Source organism: Dermacentor silvarum, chromosome 11 (genome assembly GCF_013339745.2).
Source record: "Dermacentor silvarum isolate Dsil-2018 chromosome 11, BIME_Dsil_1.4, whole genome shotgun sequence".
Taxonomy (NCBI): Eukaryota; Metazoa; Arthropoda; class Arachnida; order Ixodida; family Ixodidae; genus Dermacentor; species Dermacentor silvarum.
Window position 1 is genome coordinate 59,561,550 of NC_051164.1, and position 20,294 is coordinate 59,581,843.

Consider the following 20,294-nt stretch of genomic DNA (forward strand, 5'->3'; position numbering starts at 1 on the left):
TACACCGCCGTTGGTTGGCGCGCCTCACGCTCTCCTCCTGCTCCAACGCGAGTATTGGACGGCGCGACTTACGTTAAACCCCCCTTCCCCGTTCTTCTTTTCATCTGCACCCTCTCACAGCATTCTCATAGGGGAAAGGGGTCACTGCCTCACTCCAACCCCTTTCCCCCTTTTGAGCTATTCATTTCCTGTCCTACCCGCCGGGGTGGCTCAGTCAGCTAAGGCGTTGTGCTTCTGAGCACGAGATCGCGGGATCGAATCCCGGCCTCGGCGGCCGCATTTCGATGGAGGCGAAATGCAAAAACGCCCGTGTGCTTACGTTGTAGTGCATGTTAAAGAACCCCAGGTGGTCAAAATTAATCCGGAGCCCTCCACTACGGCGTGCCTCATATGAAATCAGAACTGGTTTTGGCACGTAAAACCGCAGAAAGAAGAAGAAAGAAGAAGAATTTCCTGTCCTCTCCCGCTAGGTCACGTGGCCCCTTTTTAGCTTTCCCCCTGTTGAGCCCTTTTCCTCTCCTCTCCCGCTGGGTCACGTGGCCCCTTTTTAGCGAAATCCGTCAACTTTAGCACAGGGCCCGTAGTAACAGCTTCCCTGTAATATGCGCAAGGGGAAGCGTACTAATCGGAGACGCGGGCACCACTGTCCTCATCCGGTTATCTACTTTCACTGCGCTAGCAACGTCTCATAGTTAGCAGGCCTGTGCACTCTGCTTTATGACGTCATGCTACTTGTACCGAAATGTCTACTGTCAAGGCCGGCGTGACGAAAGCGGTGCCGTCAAAATCACCGCGGCTTACTCGGGAGCATCCCCGTTAGATTTTATGGCAGTCGAGAAAGGAAACATGACGTCATTGATCGAAGTGCACAGGTCTTATGCTATCTAGGAAGCGTCGGCTTGGCCCCACTGAAACTTTCATCTCTTCTGCGCCATCTTGCGTCACGCAAGCCAATTAGATAAGGAAAGCATGTCACGGTGTGTGCAATGCTATTCGCTTTTAAACCAAACGAAGCTCACCTCCTATAAACGAGGAGTGTTTCATTGGGCTGTTCAAAAAACGGTTTGCGTTGTCGTTTACGTAAATTTGACGTCAGGAGATCGGAACAACATCTGAATGGAATAGCTTTACGGTATAGCACCTCTCGTCTGCGATTTATCCATTCAGCTGGAAGAATACGTCAGAACTGACCGGTGCGCGGATGTCGTGGGTGCGGAGTGACGGCTTTGACCTCAGTTTCAGGTGAATTCGCAGACCATTGAAGGTATTGGTATACACGCACTGGGTACAGCTGCCGGGGATAAGGGGCATTACCATCCGTTATGTCGTTTCCGGTGAGCCTCCTTCCTGCGCCGCGAAGAGCAAGTTCGCGCGCCGCCGCCCAGCAGATATCGTATAGACTCGTGTAAGGGCCGCATATTTTTGTCACAACTTTGGCGAGTTGCGGCCCTTACACGGGACCGAAGCAACAGGTTTTGTAAGGGCCGCTACTAGGTGGCTCTGGATAATAGATGCAGCTACTAGATCTATAATAGCGGCACATGGAAGTACGCAGCGTGCGAAAATTCGCCGATGTGCGCGTGCGGCATCGACACAACGAACGCGACTGCTTCTCCTTTCGCATTTTTTTCTCAAAATTTATGGCTGCCAAGTTGTAAGTACGGCCCTTACACGGGTGCGGCCCTTACACGGGTCTATACGATACATGCGCGAATGCTGGACTCTTCTCCCCCATCGGCCTTTCCCGAAGTGTTTGTAGCCCCGGAAGAAACGCTCCACCATTCCCGCGAGGACATCTTGTTGAAGCAGCGCCGCCCGACGGAGACGCGTGACGTTGTCGTCGTCACGTGGTGCGCTCACGTTGCATGCGGCAGGTGGATTCCTCCCTCGTCTGAATGCCCCCTTTAATTTCTTTCACGCGCAGGTGAAGCGTCAGATCTGGCACGACAACAAGGACCTCTTCGCGGACGAAGTGCTTCCTCTGCTGTCCCAGTACGTGAGCGAGAAAGAGGAGGCCCTGGAGGGCCTGACAGCGTCGGCGGCGGCCGAGTCGCCCCCCGCATTCTTTGGAGAGACGCCCAAACAGCGGCGCCAGGGGGCCGTCATGCAGCGCCTCCTGGAGATGGTTGACCGCAGCCTGGTCCTGTACGACATGGTTCTACAGTTCGTGCGCACCATGTTTCTGCGAACGCACAACGCCCACTACTGCACACTGCGCGTCGAGCTGCTCATGGCGCTGCACGACTTTGAGGTTGGTGGCTCTTTCTACAGAGATTTGTTCGTTTGGTTTAGTTAACTTTATTGACGGAGCCAATGCACACGACGTTTCTGGGAGGATCATGTTTGCACGTAATAAGAAAAAAATGAAAAAAAAAATGTCCGACGATTACGATACTCCCTAATGCGAAATTTCAGTGCAGCTGTATACGTGTTTTCATTTCGCGATGTATTGAGGCAAAGAATTTGAGACCGAAATGACCGCACCGACTGGCAGTGGGCCACTGCCGTCAGCTCCTTCGCAGATGGAGGGGCAGTATGAGAATGCTGGCATGATGAGCGGCATCGGAGGCAGCTGTGGAAGACGACGACGACAAACGCGCGAGCAGTGGCACGTGCGCGTTCTCGAGGTTACGCCGAGGGACGCCGAAGCTCAATCCAGAAACGGGCACCTAAGAGCTGCGCTTAAAAAAAAGCTACTGTTGATTCGGCAACGGGTCATCATACCCATCAAACTCACAGGACGGTTACTAGTGTGTGACGCAAGTGGTATGGTGTTGCCTATAGGTGTTTCATTTACGCTCCCGATCTGGATCTCACCAACGCACTGACATTCAAGTGTAAGGCATGTTTTATAGCGTTATCGTTTAAGCTACTACGCTCCTCACCGATGCTTGAGCGCTCGCCGGCTTTCTAAGCAGACACTGGCGCAGCCGAAGGCGCTCCGACGACGACAGCATAGAAATGGAATGACGATTCTGAACTCACGAAGATAGTGTAATGACGTCAGCGTGACGATGGCGGCTTGAGGACAAATGAGATGACAACGATGGCCATAACGACGACGGCCTGACGACGATGCTATGACGAGAATCGGGTAATGAAGGTGCAATTATGACAACGGAACTTAGACGATGGCATCAAAACGACGGCATGAAAGCGATTGCAAGACACTGACAGTGTGATGATGACGCAATGAAGACGATGACGTCACAACGCCGGCACAATCGCGATTGACACTGACAGTGTGAGGATGACGTAATGAAGACGATGACGTCACAACGCCGGCACAATCGGGATTGAATGACAACGGCACGATTACTGAGGAACGAGCTAAGAGAAGCTAACGAGTTAGAAGTGCCCTACAAAACTCAGGCTGTTTCAGCACCGTATGGGCACCGAAGGAAACCGTGAACAGTCTAGGTTCAATTTAAAGCCTCAGAAAATGGTACACAAGTGGTACATAAGCGCAGCAAAGGCAGCAGCTTGGGGCAAGCCCCATATCAAAGCAACGTCGTTTTTTTTTTGGGGGGGGGGGGGGGCGCATTAAGGGGACGCGCAATGTCGGCGAAATTGCGAATGAAACGTCGGAAATAAGAGCACAAACTAATGAAGCTGCCTTTGTCTTTAGCCGAACAAGGTAGAGGAAAATTCTGCACGGCGCGAACTTTTTCAGGATCGGGCTGGACACCCGCCACGTTGACGAGTTTGCCAAGTACGGTTATTTCATGGCGTCCGAAACGTCATTTTTGAGGCTTTGAGCTGGAGACCGGTATTGCGGAATACCTCGAGAATGGCAGAGAGGCGCTGAAGATGGCTGTCAAATGTTGGCGAAAAGATAATTACATCGTCAAGGTAGCACAAGCAGGCTGACTATTTCAAGCCACGAAGGAGCGAATCCATCATACACTCAAATGTGGCCGGCGCATTGCAAAGACCGAAAGGCATCACTTTAAAATGATAGAGGTCACCTGGAGTTATGAATGCGCTTTTTTGTGGTCCAGTGGGTCAACAGCAATCTGTCAATAACCTCAGCGAAGTCAATAGCGAGAAATATTGGGCGCCGTCAAGACTGTCGAGTGCGCGTTTATATGGGGCAAGGGATACACGTCTTTCTTCGTTATCTTGCTGATGTGTCGATAATCAACACAAGATCGCCAGGTGTTGTCCTCCTTCTTGACCAGCACAACAGGAGTGGCTCAAGGACTAGAGGATGGTTCGTTGATGTCCTTGGCCAGCATGTTGTTGACTTCTTTTGGATTATACCGCGTTCCGAAGGGGAAACGCGATAAGGGCGCCGGTGAACCGGTTTAGCATCGCCGGTGTGGATGTTGTGCTGAACAACTGCTGGCTGTCCTAAAGGGCGATTGATATTGGAAGATGACAGCAAAACGCGACAGAGATGTTCTGCTTGCGTAAGCGGGAGTCTGCTGATATTATTTTTTTTCGAAATCGGCACATGGCGACGAGGTGGCTCTGAGAGAGCCTCTGACTACTTCGTCGCAGTCGTCTTCGTCCGACGCACATTAGCAGCCCCTTCACTGTCTCGTGGTAAGCAGCATTACGAACATCACATTACCGAGCATCGCATTTGGGCGGTCAAAACCGCCACGTGGCAGTCCAATAATGATTGCAAGTGATTCCGGAATCGGCTCATGAACCCGTATTGTACTCGTCCCTGGATTGACGCCTAGCAGTGCTGTCCTTGATAAATTCGACTGCGTGCCGGGCGGTCTCACGTCGTTGTGTTCAGGAGGCGTTAGATAACCCCAGCGCTGCGATGATGTCGCGCGCTTAGAAGGTGCGGTAAAGGCAGTGGAAGAAAGCAGAGGCAGGGCGATCACTGGAGTTGCTTTCTTCTTCAACTCCGCACATCACGAACTGCGCCTTGCGTGTCGTTGTTTGCATGTCAGTGTACTTACAGGGCTATACTATTATCACATATCGCATAACGTTGTGCTAAGCTGCATGGCGTAGTGTATAGCTTTATTATGTCCACAATTGTCGATCGTCAATAGCGTTCAATGGAAGTCGTTCATCAGTAGCGTGATTGTAGGCGTAGTTTCGTAGAAACATATATTGCAAAAATTATCTATAGATTAATATTATTTTTAATCTAAATACAATTTAACCACATGTTGGTTGTGGGAGATGGCATACATATCTACTCTGTATAAGCTAGATTATTCTAACGGACGGACCTTGCTGAGTAACGAGAAATCAGAGGGGATATCTGACGTATCACTGAAAATGCACTGATGACCTTCTAAACGTTTCGTTCAGGTGGATATATAGCAAGTTTGGAATTCGCAATGCCGAACAAATAAAAAGAAGTAACAAAAAAATAGAAGTAATTTAGCGTCGAGTACCAGTTTATATTGATTCCTAATATGCCCGACGCAATACGTTGGCATTCCCATTAAACTTATTCCGTATGGCTGTAAACGAAGGTTTGATAAAGAACTAAGTAGAACAACAACACATTTCGTCCGCAAACTTTGGGCTGCCATTCCAGTTCAATAAAAATAGTGTTTTCTATTCCATGAGTTCGAGCAAGTGCGCCGACTTTTCCCTGGCTAGCTTTGTGCGTGAGCTTCTATTTATGATGTAACTGACGCACAGGAAGTGTTATTCCCAAATGCAGGTAAAGAAATCACGTCTAGAGACCGTTCTCACAAGTTCACCTGGTGTCTCGATGCCTGCATCCGGGAGAAGAACATGGATGTCAAGCGGTCTCGAGAGCTTCAAGCCATTCTTGACGTCCAACGGGGCCAAGAAGAACTCCTGTGGTACGTGTCCGCCATTAGAACCACGGTGGTGTCCACTGCGCTGTTTTCTTATTAGTGTGGTACGTAATATGGGTTTCTAGATCAACTTCTGCCTTTGAGTTGGGTTCAAGCATGGCCTCCGAGACCGGGTGGTAGGCACCACGTGTTCTCAGAGGCAATGAGAATCCCTTTGTGTCGCCTGGCGCACTCGCACTGCAGCATCGCCGCGCGTTGTTTAAATAGTGAAGCGACTGTTAAAGGATGAGGCATTTGTGTGGGCTTCGCGATCACCGCCTGCTAGTCAAAGGATCTCAAACATGGCCTCTGAGATAGAGTGGAACGCGCTGTCTCCGCATCTTTTTACAGCGGAGCTGTATATGTCTACCCTCCCGTATATTTTTCAATGTCCGCGCCTCAAAACTCCATGTCGTCTATGAGGAGGCAAAACGAACCATGTAAGGCATGTTTTGACACCTGGCGTAGCAAAAGGAAAGCTAGGAAACCGCCCAATACACAGAGTTTTATACAATAATTACTAAATAGAATTCGGGTTCTAGTGTCTTTGGTAGCTGCAATCGGGGCGGTTCTGCCAGCATGGGAATTTTGGAAAGTGCATGGATTTGCCTAAATTTCGTCCTTCTGGCTTTAAACCTCTCTTCGACTTTGTAAATTCTTCATTTTCAGCAAACTTACTGTGCAATAAATAATGAAGTACACATTATTAAAATCATTCGGTGGCACGATTCGAACACAGGACCTCTATAGCACAGAAGCCCGACATTGAAACCATCCCGCCACGGACGCATGTATCGACAAGCGGCATAGAACGTCCATATGAATTCGTTGCCGGCAAGCCAGCGTCATAACACGCTTCTCGAGATGGTCCGGTTCTATGTAGTCGTCTCCGATGGCTAAGCGCTCTGACTAGCTCGGATCTACACGACCAGCTATGGGCAATGCAGCGGTCCCGGGCATGACTTTACAATTGCTAGTAGGTACAGCGGGGGCGTGGAACTGCGGGTCACGTGACTCCCGCTTAACACGTTGTCATGGCAATCGTGGAGCTCCTAGGTGCCTAGGGACATAATTGCGTAGGGACTTTTGAGGCACTGGTCTGCGCTGCCGAGCGGCGGCTGCTAGTTACAAAGCGTAGCTCTCTTATCTCCGGGACCGGGCGCAGCGACCTTGCCGAGCGCTGGTCCTATGTGCGTAGGGAGCGAATGGTTTAGGGCGCGTATAATGTCTGGCGGTGTCTGGCCCACGCCGGTGGCGCTTTATTATTGTAGCGTTTGTTCGAGTGGTGGAAATCCTTGCAGTAGTGGTGGTGTGGCATGACGGCTTTTGATCTCGGTGAACTGTGGTGGTGTAAACAAGCGGATACTGCTCGCGTTTGTGTCCCGGTGCCGAGGCTGAAGCCGCGGTGCCGGGCGCCGACGCGAAGCGGCGGTCCTTGGAGTGTTGCTACGCTGCGCTCCGCAACACCCCAAATAATAAAAAAGTACTTCTCCAGTCAGGTAGACTGCTCCCTCTCTGAAGTGAGATTATATTTAGATCATCAAAACAGTGATGCTTTTATTTAGGAATACCATCGTTTCTCTCTCGCAGGCATGAAGACAAGCGGGTGCGAGAGAGAAACGACGGTATTCCTAAATAAACACATCACTGCTTTGATGACCCAAATATAATCTCACTATCAGGGAGGGAGCAGTCTACCTTACTGGAGAAGTATTTTTATTTGGGGTGTTGCTACACTGCGCTCCGCAACACCCCAACCGCCGCTTCGCGTCGGCGCCCGCCACCGCGGCTTCGGCCGCGACACCGGGGTACCAACGCGAGCAGTATCCGCTGGCGCAAGAGCGGACGCAATTTTCTCTCTTGCACCCGATTCTCCTCGCTCCTGCGGACAAACGACTGGCGGTCCCTCGCTCCTGCGGACAAACGACTGGCGGTCCCTCCAAAGACCGTCTCGTGTCAGACCAGTGCCTCAAAAGTCCCTAAGCGATTATGTCCCTAGGCACCTAGGAGCTCCACGATTGCCTTGACAACACGTGTTAAGCGGAAGTGACGTGACCCGCAGTGCCACGTTCCCGCTGTACCTACTAGCTATTGTAAAGTCGCCCGGCGCAGCGGTAGAAAGGCTATGCCTCACCGCACATAATGCCCGGGTGTCCTGAGCCCGCGCCGCCAACCTCGCAGGTGCTTTTTTCAAAAAAGTTTTTTCCCGTCCGAGACGCGTTTCAATTTGGACACCACGACTGACCGAGCCGCTATTAGTAGCGATTGTGCTTCGCGTCGGCGCCAAGTTGTGTGTGGATTGTTCAGCCCTTCAAAAGGACATGGCAGCGCCTTCTCCTCTCCTTTTTTTTTTCCCCTCGTGTAGTGTTCGCTTGTGCTGCGCAATGACCATGAATTCATATCGACTCGCTCGACTATCATTGCTTCTAGCAAAAGGGCGAATTGCCACGCGACTGGCCACTCGAGGCACTTTGCGTGTATTCGCGGGCTTCTTTCACGCTCGGAAAAACACTTTTGCGTAGCACGTATTGAGCAACAGAAAGCTGTATCGCGGGTTTTTCATGTTGCTGTACAATTTTCTCATTGACACTTTTCATCGAAATATAATAACTGAGATGTTGACTGATTAATTAAGACTTATTAATCTAATTAGGCGCAATGCAAAAAATAATGTAAGCATCTCCATGCGACGGCAAACAACATTACCGTAGGTTCGGTCTAGCTACGTGACATTTGCATATTTTTAAATCTTGGTGCATGATTTTTGTAAATATATACAGCGAGCTGTAGCACCGCCAAGATGGCGGAAAGACAATCTCTTCAACCGTCGTCTTCTTCACCCAAATGGTCAACGTCATCTTTGTCCCATTGCGCGCAGTCTCGTAACAATATATATATATATATATATATATATATATATATATATATATATATATATATAGTTTTTTTTCAGCAGTTATGGCGGGCGCTTGATTTCTATGCTTGATCGACCACTGAAACTGCCTCTTATAGAATTGTGCGCTGCGAACACTGTATATACAGGATGTTGACTGCATTTGCTCTACGATTGACCACACGTGCAAAATCATGCTGCGATACTCAGTGCCTACCGCTGCCAATATACGTATGTTTCAGTGTGTACAAAGGTCACTCTAGCATTCATAATTCATTGCGTGGCAGAGCTGTACGGAAACTGGGAAATCGGTTTCGTCGATCGTGTTTAAATTACTTTGTATAAATACAAAGAATTTATATAACAAAAAAGAAGCTGCATATAACAACCAATTTTTTTTATTTCAGTGATCTTGCCATGATACTGTGTGACCCGCACGCCGTCAACTTTATTGGCCAGTCAGTTTTAAAAACATTGCAACAGCTCATTAACGCCGAAGGCATGCCGAGGGTGAGTAACTACAGACTATTTCAAACTCCATCTGTTTGTATTGTTCGATTCATTAGTATTGATTCATGTATCTAGCACAATATACCTTCAACGAAGTTTCAGGAGCGAGCATTGCATAAAGTACATTTTGCTGTAATATTGAGAAACGATTTTGGGGATCGTCAAGTGTGCACGAGCAGCTTTTTTTCCCACTTTCAAACCACAACACTACATCTTGTCTTGCGGAAATATGCTAAAGCATACGATATTAGATGCTGTAACAACTATAGGCGACTGTCTTAAAGTATAGCTTCAAAGAAGTTTTGCGAGGACTGCTCACAGACTGCTAAAGTACAATACCGTCTGCTTCAGAAGTTCGTTCCTTGCATGTTATGGCATTGTGAGTCGATTTTTATTCACCTGTGGTCAATGTGATGTTCTGCTCTGCATCACCATGAAATTTTCACTCGTGGCAGTACAGACGCACAACGGTCCTAACAGATAGTTTCAGCAACGCAGAGACGTAATACCGTAGACTTAAACAACACCATTGAAGAAGACAGAAAGTACGATTCCGGGTGGTATAAGATATGCGACCTGTCGTACAAACAACCATCAGGTTTCCAATAGACGCCAACAGACTCGGGGAACTGGGAGCTGCCGTCTTTCATACGCGCCGCAACGTCAACCCATGTGCATATCCCTCGCGATCAGCTCCGGTGGTGACGTGTTCCGATGTTCGGGTGAACCATAACATGCTGGGAGGGTTCCTGTGTTGCACGGTAATTGTTGTCATGAAATAGAACACAGGAAAAAAAAGTATGCCAGACGCGACGAACTTGTTGCAACATACGTCAAGCGAATCATTCTCAATAGTTGCAAAGAAATTGAATGAAAAAATATACACTATGCATGAAAATGCATGTTATATTCAACCTATGGCATCATTTACTCGCACTAGCGGCTGTGGGAGACCTCCACCCCCCTACCCCCCTCACCTGTTCTTCCTGCTCCGACTACTCGATGTCTAACCCGGCGCAAGAAGCAAGCACTTTAGGTTTAAGCCACACTTGAGGGACTTGAGGGACAGTCCTAGGGCTAGATCTAGTAAACATAAATACCCAAGTTAGTGGACGAGTTGATGGCCGTCGCGGTAGCACAATTGGTAGTGCAACGCACGCGTAATGCGGAGGTTGCGGGTTCGGCTCCCGCCGGCGACAAGTTATCTTTTCGTCCACTTTCATTTCCCTTTTCTTCATTATTTTCTACATTCCAATTTCAAGTACACTTAATTTCCCCGATGCTTTCCTTGGCTTCGTTGTCTGTTGGCTTTCTGTGGTTGTGACTAATAAAATCGAGCCCCTCGGTTCCCATTCTTCTTTCGTACTTCCCATATATAGAGAATTCAAGTTTTGTACCGTGATTTCTATAGCTGCTCCTGAATACGTAGTACATTGTGAAAAAAGCACGGCATGCCTTATTTTGTTTTGTTGTCACGACGCACTCTTTGTTTTTTTAAACTCATTCGACGTATGCAGGACAACCATGAGTTGGTACTAATGCTGCGTATGCTGGCCGTGGGCATGGAGGCGTGGAAGATGCTGAGCACCGACAACTACACGGAGCCGAAGCTGGTGAGTTAAGCTGGCGAAACGAACGCAAATTGGGAAATTTAAGTGGAACAGTACCGGGGGTGAGCACATGCGCGGCGCCACCTGCTGTCAACGCCAGAATGACGTGTAAAGTTGGATCACGTGCCGAAGGGTCTGCTGCAGCACCTAATTTGATCTTTCTTGATCTTTCGTCGTACCGCCACGAAATTTCGTTTTGTTTTCTAGTACTTTTACGCAGTACCGCTCGTGATTTGTTCTTGAGTTTTGAGGTTTCGTGCACTGTATGAGAAAACCTGGCGTTTCTCCCTGCCCTTGTGGGTGAGATTTTGCTCTTCGGACTATCACAGAAATAGAAAGCACGGCAGATTCTAGAGAGGCTCGACAACCGTTAAATCCTTGTGACAAATTTTAAAGAGCGCCACATGCTTGCAAAAAATAACACATCCCATTCGCAAGAGTGAAGCTGTTGAATAAGTGAAGCGGGATATACGGGACCAATTCAGCCAGTAATGCATTTGGCAAGGCGTCGTATCTACTAAATCGAAGGCTGGTTGGACATGTGAAGTGATATTGTCGTAGATGCTTAGAATTAATTCGTACGTTTTATTTTTTTTCAAGTTTCTCGCGGACACGCCTGTATCACAACGTTCGGGTCAGTCAGATCGTTATCTTTGGCCGTCTTGGTACAGGAGATGCGGATTAGTCACCTGCGTAAATTGATATTGCCTCACTTAACTTACCAGCAATATTGTTGGTCAGTGGTGTCCTGGAATGAGAACACCATCCAATCGTCCTCAAGATCAACTCGATGGTCTAAATAAATGTTTTTCTCTCTCTCTCTCTCTCTCTGGTCGATAAATCTTTGTAGCAGCTTAAGTTTTATCGCCCGCACAATGCGGAGTATTTGGGATCAGCGCGTACCTTCATTAGCTTGCATACTTGCTTTACTCTGCTATTTCAATAAAGAACTTTCTCTCTCTCTCACGGTCCTGGCACCCGCGGAAGATCGCGTAACCTCCAATATTTGGCGCGCGAGAAGACGGCACGCATCAAGCCGCAAGCCTAAACACCAGCCTTCTCGGCTCGCTCTCGCATACTATCCATCGAGCCCGCAGCAGATCACATGACCTTCAACGCACCGCGAGCTCGTCGGGCTAGTCCGCGCATGCGCCTTTGCGCTCCGGTGGCGGTGATTGCAGATGAGTAGCCGCAGCTGTGGCTACTCATCGCATATCAACCTGTATTTCTCAGGCTTAAATCTACCCAGTACACGAGTGCTGTCAAATTGTTCTCAGGAGTTCCAGGTGACTACTGGACCTCTTGAAACCTCATAACGAAGCCACAGCCGCAGTTGTGGGGGCCTCGTTAGAGCGTACTAGAATACTTCAAGTACACTCTAGGGTCGTGGTTGAGCGTACGCTTGAGCTGCGGGTTGGTCGTAGTCTGCCGGTAATATCATCATCATAATCATCATTAGCCTATATTTATGTCCACTGCAGGACGAAGGTCTCTCCCTGCGATCTCCAATTACCCCTCTCTTGCGCTAGCTGATTCCAACTTGTACCTTCAAATTTCCTAACTTCATCATCCCGTCTAGTTTCTGCCATCCTCGACTGCGCTTTCCTTCTCTTGGTATCTATTCCGTAACCCTAATTGTCCACCGGTTATCCATCCTACGCATCACATGGCCTGTCCAGCTCCACTTTTTTCTCATAATATCAATTACAATATCGGCTGTCCCCATTTGCTTTCTTATCCATAACGCTCTCTTCCTGTCTCTTAATGTTAGGCCTAACATGTTTCGTTCCATCGCTCATTGTGCGATCCTTAACTTGTTCTCGAGCTTCTTTGCTAACTCCGAGTATCTGCCCCATATGTTAGCCCCGGTGAAATGCTATGATTGTACACTTTTCTTTTCAACGACAGTGGTAAGCTTCCAGTCAGGAATTGGCAATGCCTGCTGCATGCACTCAGCCAATTTTATCGTTCTGTATATGTCTTTCTCATGATCAGGGTCCCGCATGGGTAATTGACCTAGATAAACGCAACCTTTTAAAGACTCTTGAGGCTGACTGACTATCTTGAATTCTTGTTCCCTTGCCAGGCTATTGAACATTTTCTTTGTCTTCTGCATAATAATCTTCTACCCCACTCTTACAATCATTTGCTGTAATTGGTCCCCATTGTTGCTGAATAGGACAATGTCATCTGCAAACCGAAGGTTGCTGAGATATTCACCGTTGATTCTCAGTTCTAAGCCTTCCCAGACTAGGAGCTTGAATACTTCTTCTAAGCATGCAGTGAATAGCATTGGAGAGATTTCGCCTCCTTGCCTGACCCGTTTCTTGATAGGTAGCTTTCTACTTTTCTTGTGGAAAACCAATGTAGCTGTAAAATCTTTGTAGATATTTCCCAAGATATTCAGGTATGCCTCCTGCACTCCTTGATTTCGTAATACCTCTATGACTGCTGGTATTTGTACTAAATCAAATGCTTTTCATAATCTATGAAAGCCATATAGAGAGGCCGATTGTACTCCGCAGATTTCTAGATTACCTGATTGAGGACCTGGATGTGATCCATCGCAGAATATCCTTACAGAAGCCAGCCTGTTCTCGTGGTTGGCTGAAGTCAAGCGTTGCCCTGATTCTATTGGAGATTATCTTGGTGAATATTTTATACAATACTGAAAGCAAGCTAATGGGTCTATAAATCTTCAATTCTTTAACATCTCCCTTTTTATGGATTAGTATAATGTTGGCGTTCTTCTAGCTTTCTGGTACACTTGAAGTCGTGAGACTATTCGTAGAATGGGCCGCAAGCTTTCCAAGCATATATCTCTCCATCTTTGAATAAATTTACTGTTATTCCATCTTATCCAGCCGCTTTTCCCGGGTAATGTTTCGCAAGGTCCTTCTAACTTCATCACTAGTTATAGAAGGAGCCTCTGTGTCCTGTTGATCACTACTTCGAATGAAAATAGCTTGGCTGCTCTGAGCAGTGCACAGGTCAGTATAGAATTGTTCTGCTGCTTTTAGTATGTCGTCGAAATTGCTGATGGTATTATCCTGCTTATCTTTCAGTGCACACATCTTGCCTTGTCCTCTGCCAAGTTTTCTTCTCACTGATTTCATGCCGCGTCTACTTTTTACGGCTTCCTCAATCTTTCCCACGGTATGATTTCGAATATCCCTTACTTTCTTCTTGTTGATCAGCTTGAACAGTTCAGCGAATTCTATCTTATCTCTTGAGTTGGATACTTTCATGCTTTGTCGTTTCTTTATTAGATCCTGTGTTACCTGCCTTGGTGCCTTACCTTCCACTTCAATAGCTGCTTCTAGAATCAGCCTAATTACAGCTTCCTTAATTACCTCGATGTTATCCTCATCTTCCTGTTCTAAAGCGGCATATTTGTTAGCGAGCACCAGCCTGAATTTTTCTGCTTTTACCTTTACTGCGTCTTGGTTGGCCTGTTCTTGACTGATTTTATTCTTTCTCTATTCAAATTGAGAGAAATCGTAGACCTCACCAACTTATGGCCACTGCACTTTACCCTACCTAACACTTCTACATCCTGCACTATGCTGGGATCGGCAGATAGTATGACATTTATTTCATTCCTTGTTTCTCCATTAGGGCTTTTCCAGGTCCACTTCTTGTTTCTGCGCTTTCTGAAGGAGGTATTCATTATTCGGAGCGTATTCCTTTCCGCGAAACTACTAACATCTTACCTCTAGAGTTACTAGAGTCGATGTCATAGTTACCAATTGCTTGTTCACCACTCTGCTTTCCCCCCACTTTTGCATTGAAGTTGTCCATGACCGGTAATATACCGGTTATCTAAATGAGGCACAGGCGTGTTCCGGCCCGACACTCGGCTTTATTTAGGGGCGAAAAATAAAGAAGGATACCGTGCCGTACAAATCCCGTCGAACCATTTGGGCACAAAAAAGCCCTAAAAAAAAATGATGGGTATGCGCTGCTTCGATGGCGGCAATTTCCCATGTGGCATCCCATAGCACCTGTTAGTTTGGGATGCTATCGGGTTGGAGAGACACACCCCTTTATAAGTGTTAAGGTCCCGTAAGGGCCACGCACCTTCCCACGACCGCACTTTTACTGCCAAATTTCTGAATTGTATATGAATCGAATAACGAAGACGAAGGCTGTTCGATTCGCGCTAGAAACAGACTAGTAGAAAAATTTCGCGGGACAAGATTTTCGTGATGCTTATCTTTATCGCTGACGTTTTGAAGCTTAGATGGAAAGGTGCTGTAGGCATTAGGCCTCTTTATCACACAAGTTTCTCGATATATTCACTATATATTTTTTGGTGCGTTTGATGCAGGACGTGCAAATCGTCACAAAGTTTTTGCCGGCTCTCATGTGCCTCATGGTTGACGATCAGGTGAGGAGTACTCTGTGCATTGTTCTTACCAAAGTTCTGTACGCACGACATACATCGAGACGTTATCAGTACGCAATTTTACTTTATTGAAACACGACGCAGTAGGGGTACAAAATTAACTTTAATGGTGAGTAAAAATATATACAATTTATTTCATTATTTGGTATACCCTCAGTGTCAAGAGACCTTGAACAGGGGAGCAGGGAGTTACACAGTACCATAAAGGAGTCTGTTTGATCGCAGCATGCACTAAATTGATAGGGACCGACAGAGTAGACACCGCAAAGCACTGACTGCAAATGGTTTATTGCCGCGCAAAACGCTTGTAAAAATACAATTGGGCGCCGCGCATTAGCGCGCGCAGAAAATACAAAGTCAAGATGATACGCGAAGCCTTTCCTCGAAAGCGCTGAAGGATCTCGTGCGAATCAAGGCCACGTCACACACAAAATGAAAACTAAAAGCAAAACTGCACTACGAATGTACTCTGCCGACCGAGTCACCACGAGAACCGGCAACCTTGAAACAGCCGTTATATTCGGCCACTATGCCCAGGAGAAGGCGCTCCTTAACGTTATCAACAGTGATGGCGTGCTGACGCAATTCTCTTTAAGCTTTGAGATCTCGCCTGCTTCATCTATTTCCCTCGCGGTCATCACGGCGCAGCTGCCCCGAAGCGTGGTGTGCCCAAATAAAGGCCCTTGTTCCTTAAACCGTTTGCGGTCTCAGCAATGTATACCTATAGGGTTCGAGAGGCGGAAGTGACGTCATAGCTGTGCTCCCTGAGCTTTTTAAACATCTGCCAGTCTGACCGATGTAGGCTCGGCCACAGGGCAAGAGGACTTTGTAGACCACGTTTTTGAGCTCGTAATTGTAATTATTATCTTTTAATGTTTCAGATGCGGAGTCTGGACTCCCGCCTGAAATCTCGGGATGATCTGCGGTCAGCTAGCTCAAGTGCTGATTATTTGGGACGCGTTTCTGGCACCTTCCAAGCGTACGTTCAGCAGAATGCTGTGGCCAGTGTGCTGGCAGTGTTCTACGTTTTGCACCTTGGTATGTATGTTGGTTTATGCAAATGCACGCTTATGTTTGTCGTTACTGGTTCTTGATCAATTTGTGTTTTAATGTACTTCCGTACAATTATGGAGGTTGGTAAATTCGAAGAAAGACGCAGAATAGCAAGATTTTCCTTCGCTTCTACGTTTTGCACCTTGGTATGTATGTTGGTTTATGCAAATGCACGCTTATGTTTGTCGTTACTGGTTCTTGATCAATTTGTGTTTTAATGTACTTCCGTACAATTATGGAGGTTGGTAAATTCGAAGAAAGACGCAGAATAGCAAGATTTTCCTTCGCAGAGTTCATATCAGAATGCCACTCATTTTATGATACAATACATTGTGTGTTGTACGCTGACGCTTGAATAATCTGACGTGTAGATAGAGCGCAAATATTCTAGTTCAGGTATTACAGTTTACGCCCTCCAGTTCTTGTGTTTGGATCGTTAACGCTACTGTTCAAATACCTCCATCTGTACACTTAACCACGAGCAACTCTCTACTATAACGAAGCAGGGGAGTTACAGGTAAGTGCCGTAAATTCCTTTGTTACTAGAAGGGATTATCATATCGACGCCGCTAACTTAACGTTGCGTAAATACGGCCGATCGTGTTGATGAAAACGTTGTCCGTTGAGTCACGCTGTCGCATTGGGGTGAAGTTCGATAGATGGCCGAAGGGGTATGTGCTGAATTTTTGGGCACATTACCAAAGTTCCCCGGTGGCGTATACTGAAAATCTAAAAGGCACATCGACTAGATACAGTGGTTGAACGCGATTGGCTGACACGCCGCCGGCGACGCTCTGATGTCACACCGTAGCAACGGACCGCCATTTTTTGATTGGTGCCCGCGTCGTTAGGATCGGTTAGCTTGGGTTAGGCGTCAGGCGGCGCGTCGTGCTCTCATAGAGGTTGCAAAGGGCGTCAAGCGTTGCCGGCGTATTTCAACCAATCGCGTTGAACCGTGGTTTGTAGGCGCTGTTGCTTATAGATTTTCAATATACGCTTCCTGGTGAACAGTCGTGCGCACGTGTTGTTCGCGCAGCTCGTCAGCGTGACCGAGCGGGCCTGTTGCGAGTGCTGGGAACGCTGGCGCTGGCCGAAGGCCGGCGCGCTTACCGGGACCCGTTCATGCACACGCTGGTTGGCCACTTGACTCGCATGGCCGACCACTTTGCCAAGGAAGCCTTCTGCATGATCATTTTCGACGACTTCTTCCTCCCGGGCCTGAGGAGCAGTGCCCTGAAAGGCCACAGGAATGCCACAGAGGTATACGCCGGACATACTGTGCGCACGGTATACAACCTTGTGCTGTCAGACCTGCTCCTGTATCTGTTCCCATGACCCCGGTGTCTTTTTTCCCCCGACTGTCCTCACCCAGTGCAGCGTCGCAAATGGGTGAACGCTGCGCTTTCATTTTTCTCTCGCTCTCTCCCCTTTTTAATGCGGTAGCATTCAAGGATAACTTCAGCCGCTCTAGAGGCATCTAACAGAAAATATGGGCTATCCTGACTGCAGTGCAGCCTAACTTTATCTTCTGTCCCTGCATCAAGCTTAATATTCTGTCGGCTGCGAAAATCGAAAAAAAAAGTAAATAAAGAAATAAAACTTGAAGCGCTAGCTGCCACAAGAGAAGGATGCGAGAAGCTGTCACGTGAACCATGCGCCAGACTTTCAGTGAGCGGCTTCGGCACGAGAGAAGCGTGTGGGCGATCGTGTCTTAACGGTTAAAGCACTGGGCCGCTGTGCCGGTAAACAGAGCTTTGATCTCGCCATCGGCAACGCATATCTTTATAGCATTACAGGTGGACTTTACCCACTTTGGATGTATCTAACAGCAAACTCGAGGTGTGTTGAGGGTACGCAGGTGCGTCGCATTGTGGCTGGTGCACGCAGTTGCAAGATTGTAAGAGATGCGAGGGTATGGAAACGTCGCTTTGATAATTGAAAGTGTTCCTCAGGTCACCCGTGAATCGCGTGGCCGCAGCAGCCGAGAAGCCGCAATCTAAGTAACAGTCAGCAACGTTAATTTCTGGCCTAGTTTATTTTGTGTGCATGTGTTGCCTTAAAGCGGGTGCTGTGGCACTGCATGCCTTTTCAGGGGGCAAGAACGGATGATTATTTTTTGTGCGGTGTTAAATTGTTCAGAATAATCACGATATCAATCAACCAAACATTCTTCCAACCTGTCAATGTCTATCAAAATGTCCAGTAACTGCCGTTGATAGGTGTTCGTTCTTGTGCACCGATATGATGCTTGTGTACAGTACATAAAAATGATTATGTGAAGTATAACGTGTATTGAAACAAAAGCATGAGAAATAAGAAATCAATAGGAAATGCTAAAACTGGAGGACACTTAAGCTTCGCCTTTAAGAGTAGAACGCGATAGCGTTATTGGGACCCCTTCGCATCGCATCGTTCGCATACGGCAAGTAGGCTTCATTCACTGCAACACTAAACGTGGGAAAACCAGCTTACACAGACCAAGCTTGCACTGATCCATTTAAAGTCGGCTTCACTTTTAAACAGAAATGCATTGGTGGAAAGGCGTTTTTCCAGGGGCAATATACGTGGTCTTATAATAAAATGTGAAGGCCCTAGCACCTTTTTTAAATATTTTATTAATTGTTTGCTATTGCCCCGACGTGCGCGCGTGTCCAAAACGAATGAGCAGGCGAAGTCCCAATTTGACCTGCCTAGGATTCGAGCGCCATCTGGATATCATTTTCACAAGTAAAGTACCCGAACGTGCGGCTGTAGGTCTGGTAGAAATGCTAGAAAATGGGTTTGTGTTTGAGTTTCCTCGTAGCAGAATTAGGTTTTCTCGTACATTCAAATTACAAACCGACGCTGATTTGTAAACAATCCGACGGTGAATGCGACGCCGAATGGTAAAGTAGTACTTTACCATTTTTCTGACGGATTTCACTGTGAGAAATCCAATTTTTTTTCACCGAAACCTTGCACCACGTGGAGGGCCTGCGCGGTCGGGATGGTTGGGGATGATCTCCTCCGCCACCCGCCGACATCGCACGCGGACGCCGGTTGCCAACGCCGGATTTCCTGGACACGGGGCCCTTAATGCTATCGCGTTAAAATAAGATCACAGCTGTCCTCATAGCCGCAGCGAAAAAAAGAAGAAAAAAAAGAACGATCCAGGTAAAGGTTCTGGAATAACGTGTTCGAGTTGTCAATTTTTTTATTACTCTTTGCAGAAGGTGCAAACGCTCTAATCCTTACAAAATATACTACTGACAGAGAACGCTAATTAATTTACCATAATGCTTGTTCCTGCGAAGGTGGTTTGCATCCTGTACCGGGAATGTTGATTCGCCATGATTCTACGATACACTCGCTCGAGCTGTTTCTGTACGCAGTTGTGCAGAAGAAAAGCGCTGTTGTCTGTTTTTTTTCGAAGGCATAGCTTGTCCTTGGCTCTTTTCTCAGACTTTGTGGTTTGTCAGTCTGTGGCCGTTTATGGCCAACTTGGAACACTAGTTGCCACCAGTTGTCACTGTAAGCGAACAAGTAAAAATGTTCGATGGTCGGTTTCAAACCCTGGCCTCCCAGCACAGAAGATCGACGCTCTAACCATTGCACCACGGAGAGAGAGAGTTAAGACGCATGACGCTCTAGGACGCGCTACAATTTACTTATAAAAGTGAGCCAGCGGGTCTTTTATACAACGATGAAGAAAGATGGTAAGGGTCCCGTTCGTCCCAGAAATTGCGCCTTGATATGACAATATTTATTTCGGTTACCGTCTTAACAGGATAAACACTTGTAAAAACGCCTGGTTCTTGGCCATTCTCCCGTATTGGGTAGGGGTCATTCTGTGGTAACAGCAACAAATTTGCTGCGCTTCTTTTATCGCATCGCTGGGCTGTGGAATGTTTTGGCAAGCCCACGCATGTCGTGTTTTGAGATTGAACTCGTTTTTATGCTAACTAAATGTGCCGCTTTCTCTGCGAGGTCCACTATGGTGGCCGAGGGGCACGTTCGTCACTAAAATCTGCAGCGCTTCTCTCGGCGTAATGCGAAAGCTA

The 20,294-nt window shown here is 47.4% G+C and overlaps 1 protein-coding gene across 1 annotated transcript in view; it reads left to right on the forward strand.

The window, feature by feature from the left end:
• The window catches only part of LOC119432612 (negative elongation factor B), a 39,139-nt gene that overhangs the window by 10,946 nt on the left and 7,899 nt on the right, over positions 1-20,294 (forward strand). The window contains exons 3-9 of the mRNA XM_037699773.2: positions 1,925-2,258; positions 5,648-5,786; positions 9,081-9,183; positions 10,701-10,796; positions 15,124-15,183; positions 16,083-16,239; positions 17,291-17,514. Of these exons, the coding sequence (XP_037555701.1) occupies positions 1,925-2,258; positions 5,648-5,786; positions 9,081-9,183; positions 10,701-10,796; positions 15,124-15,183; positions 16,083-16,239; positions 17,291-17,514 (1,113 nt within the window). The remainder of the gene's footprint in view (positions 1-1,924; positions 2,259-5,647; positions 5,787-9,080; positions 9,184-10,700; positions 10,797-15,123; positions 15,184-16,082; positions 16,240-17,290; positions 17,515-20,294) is intronic.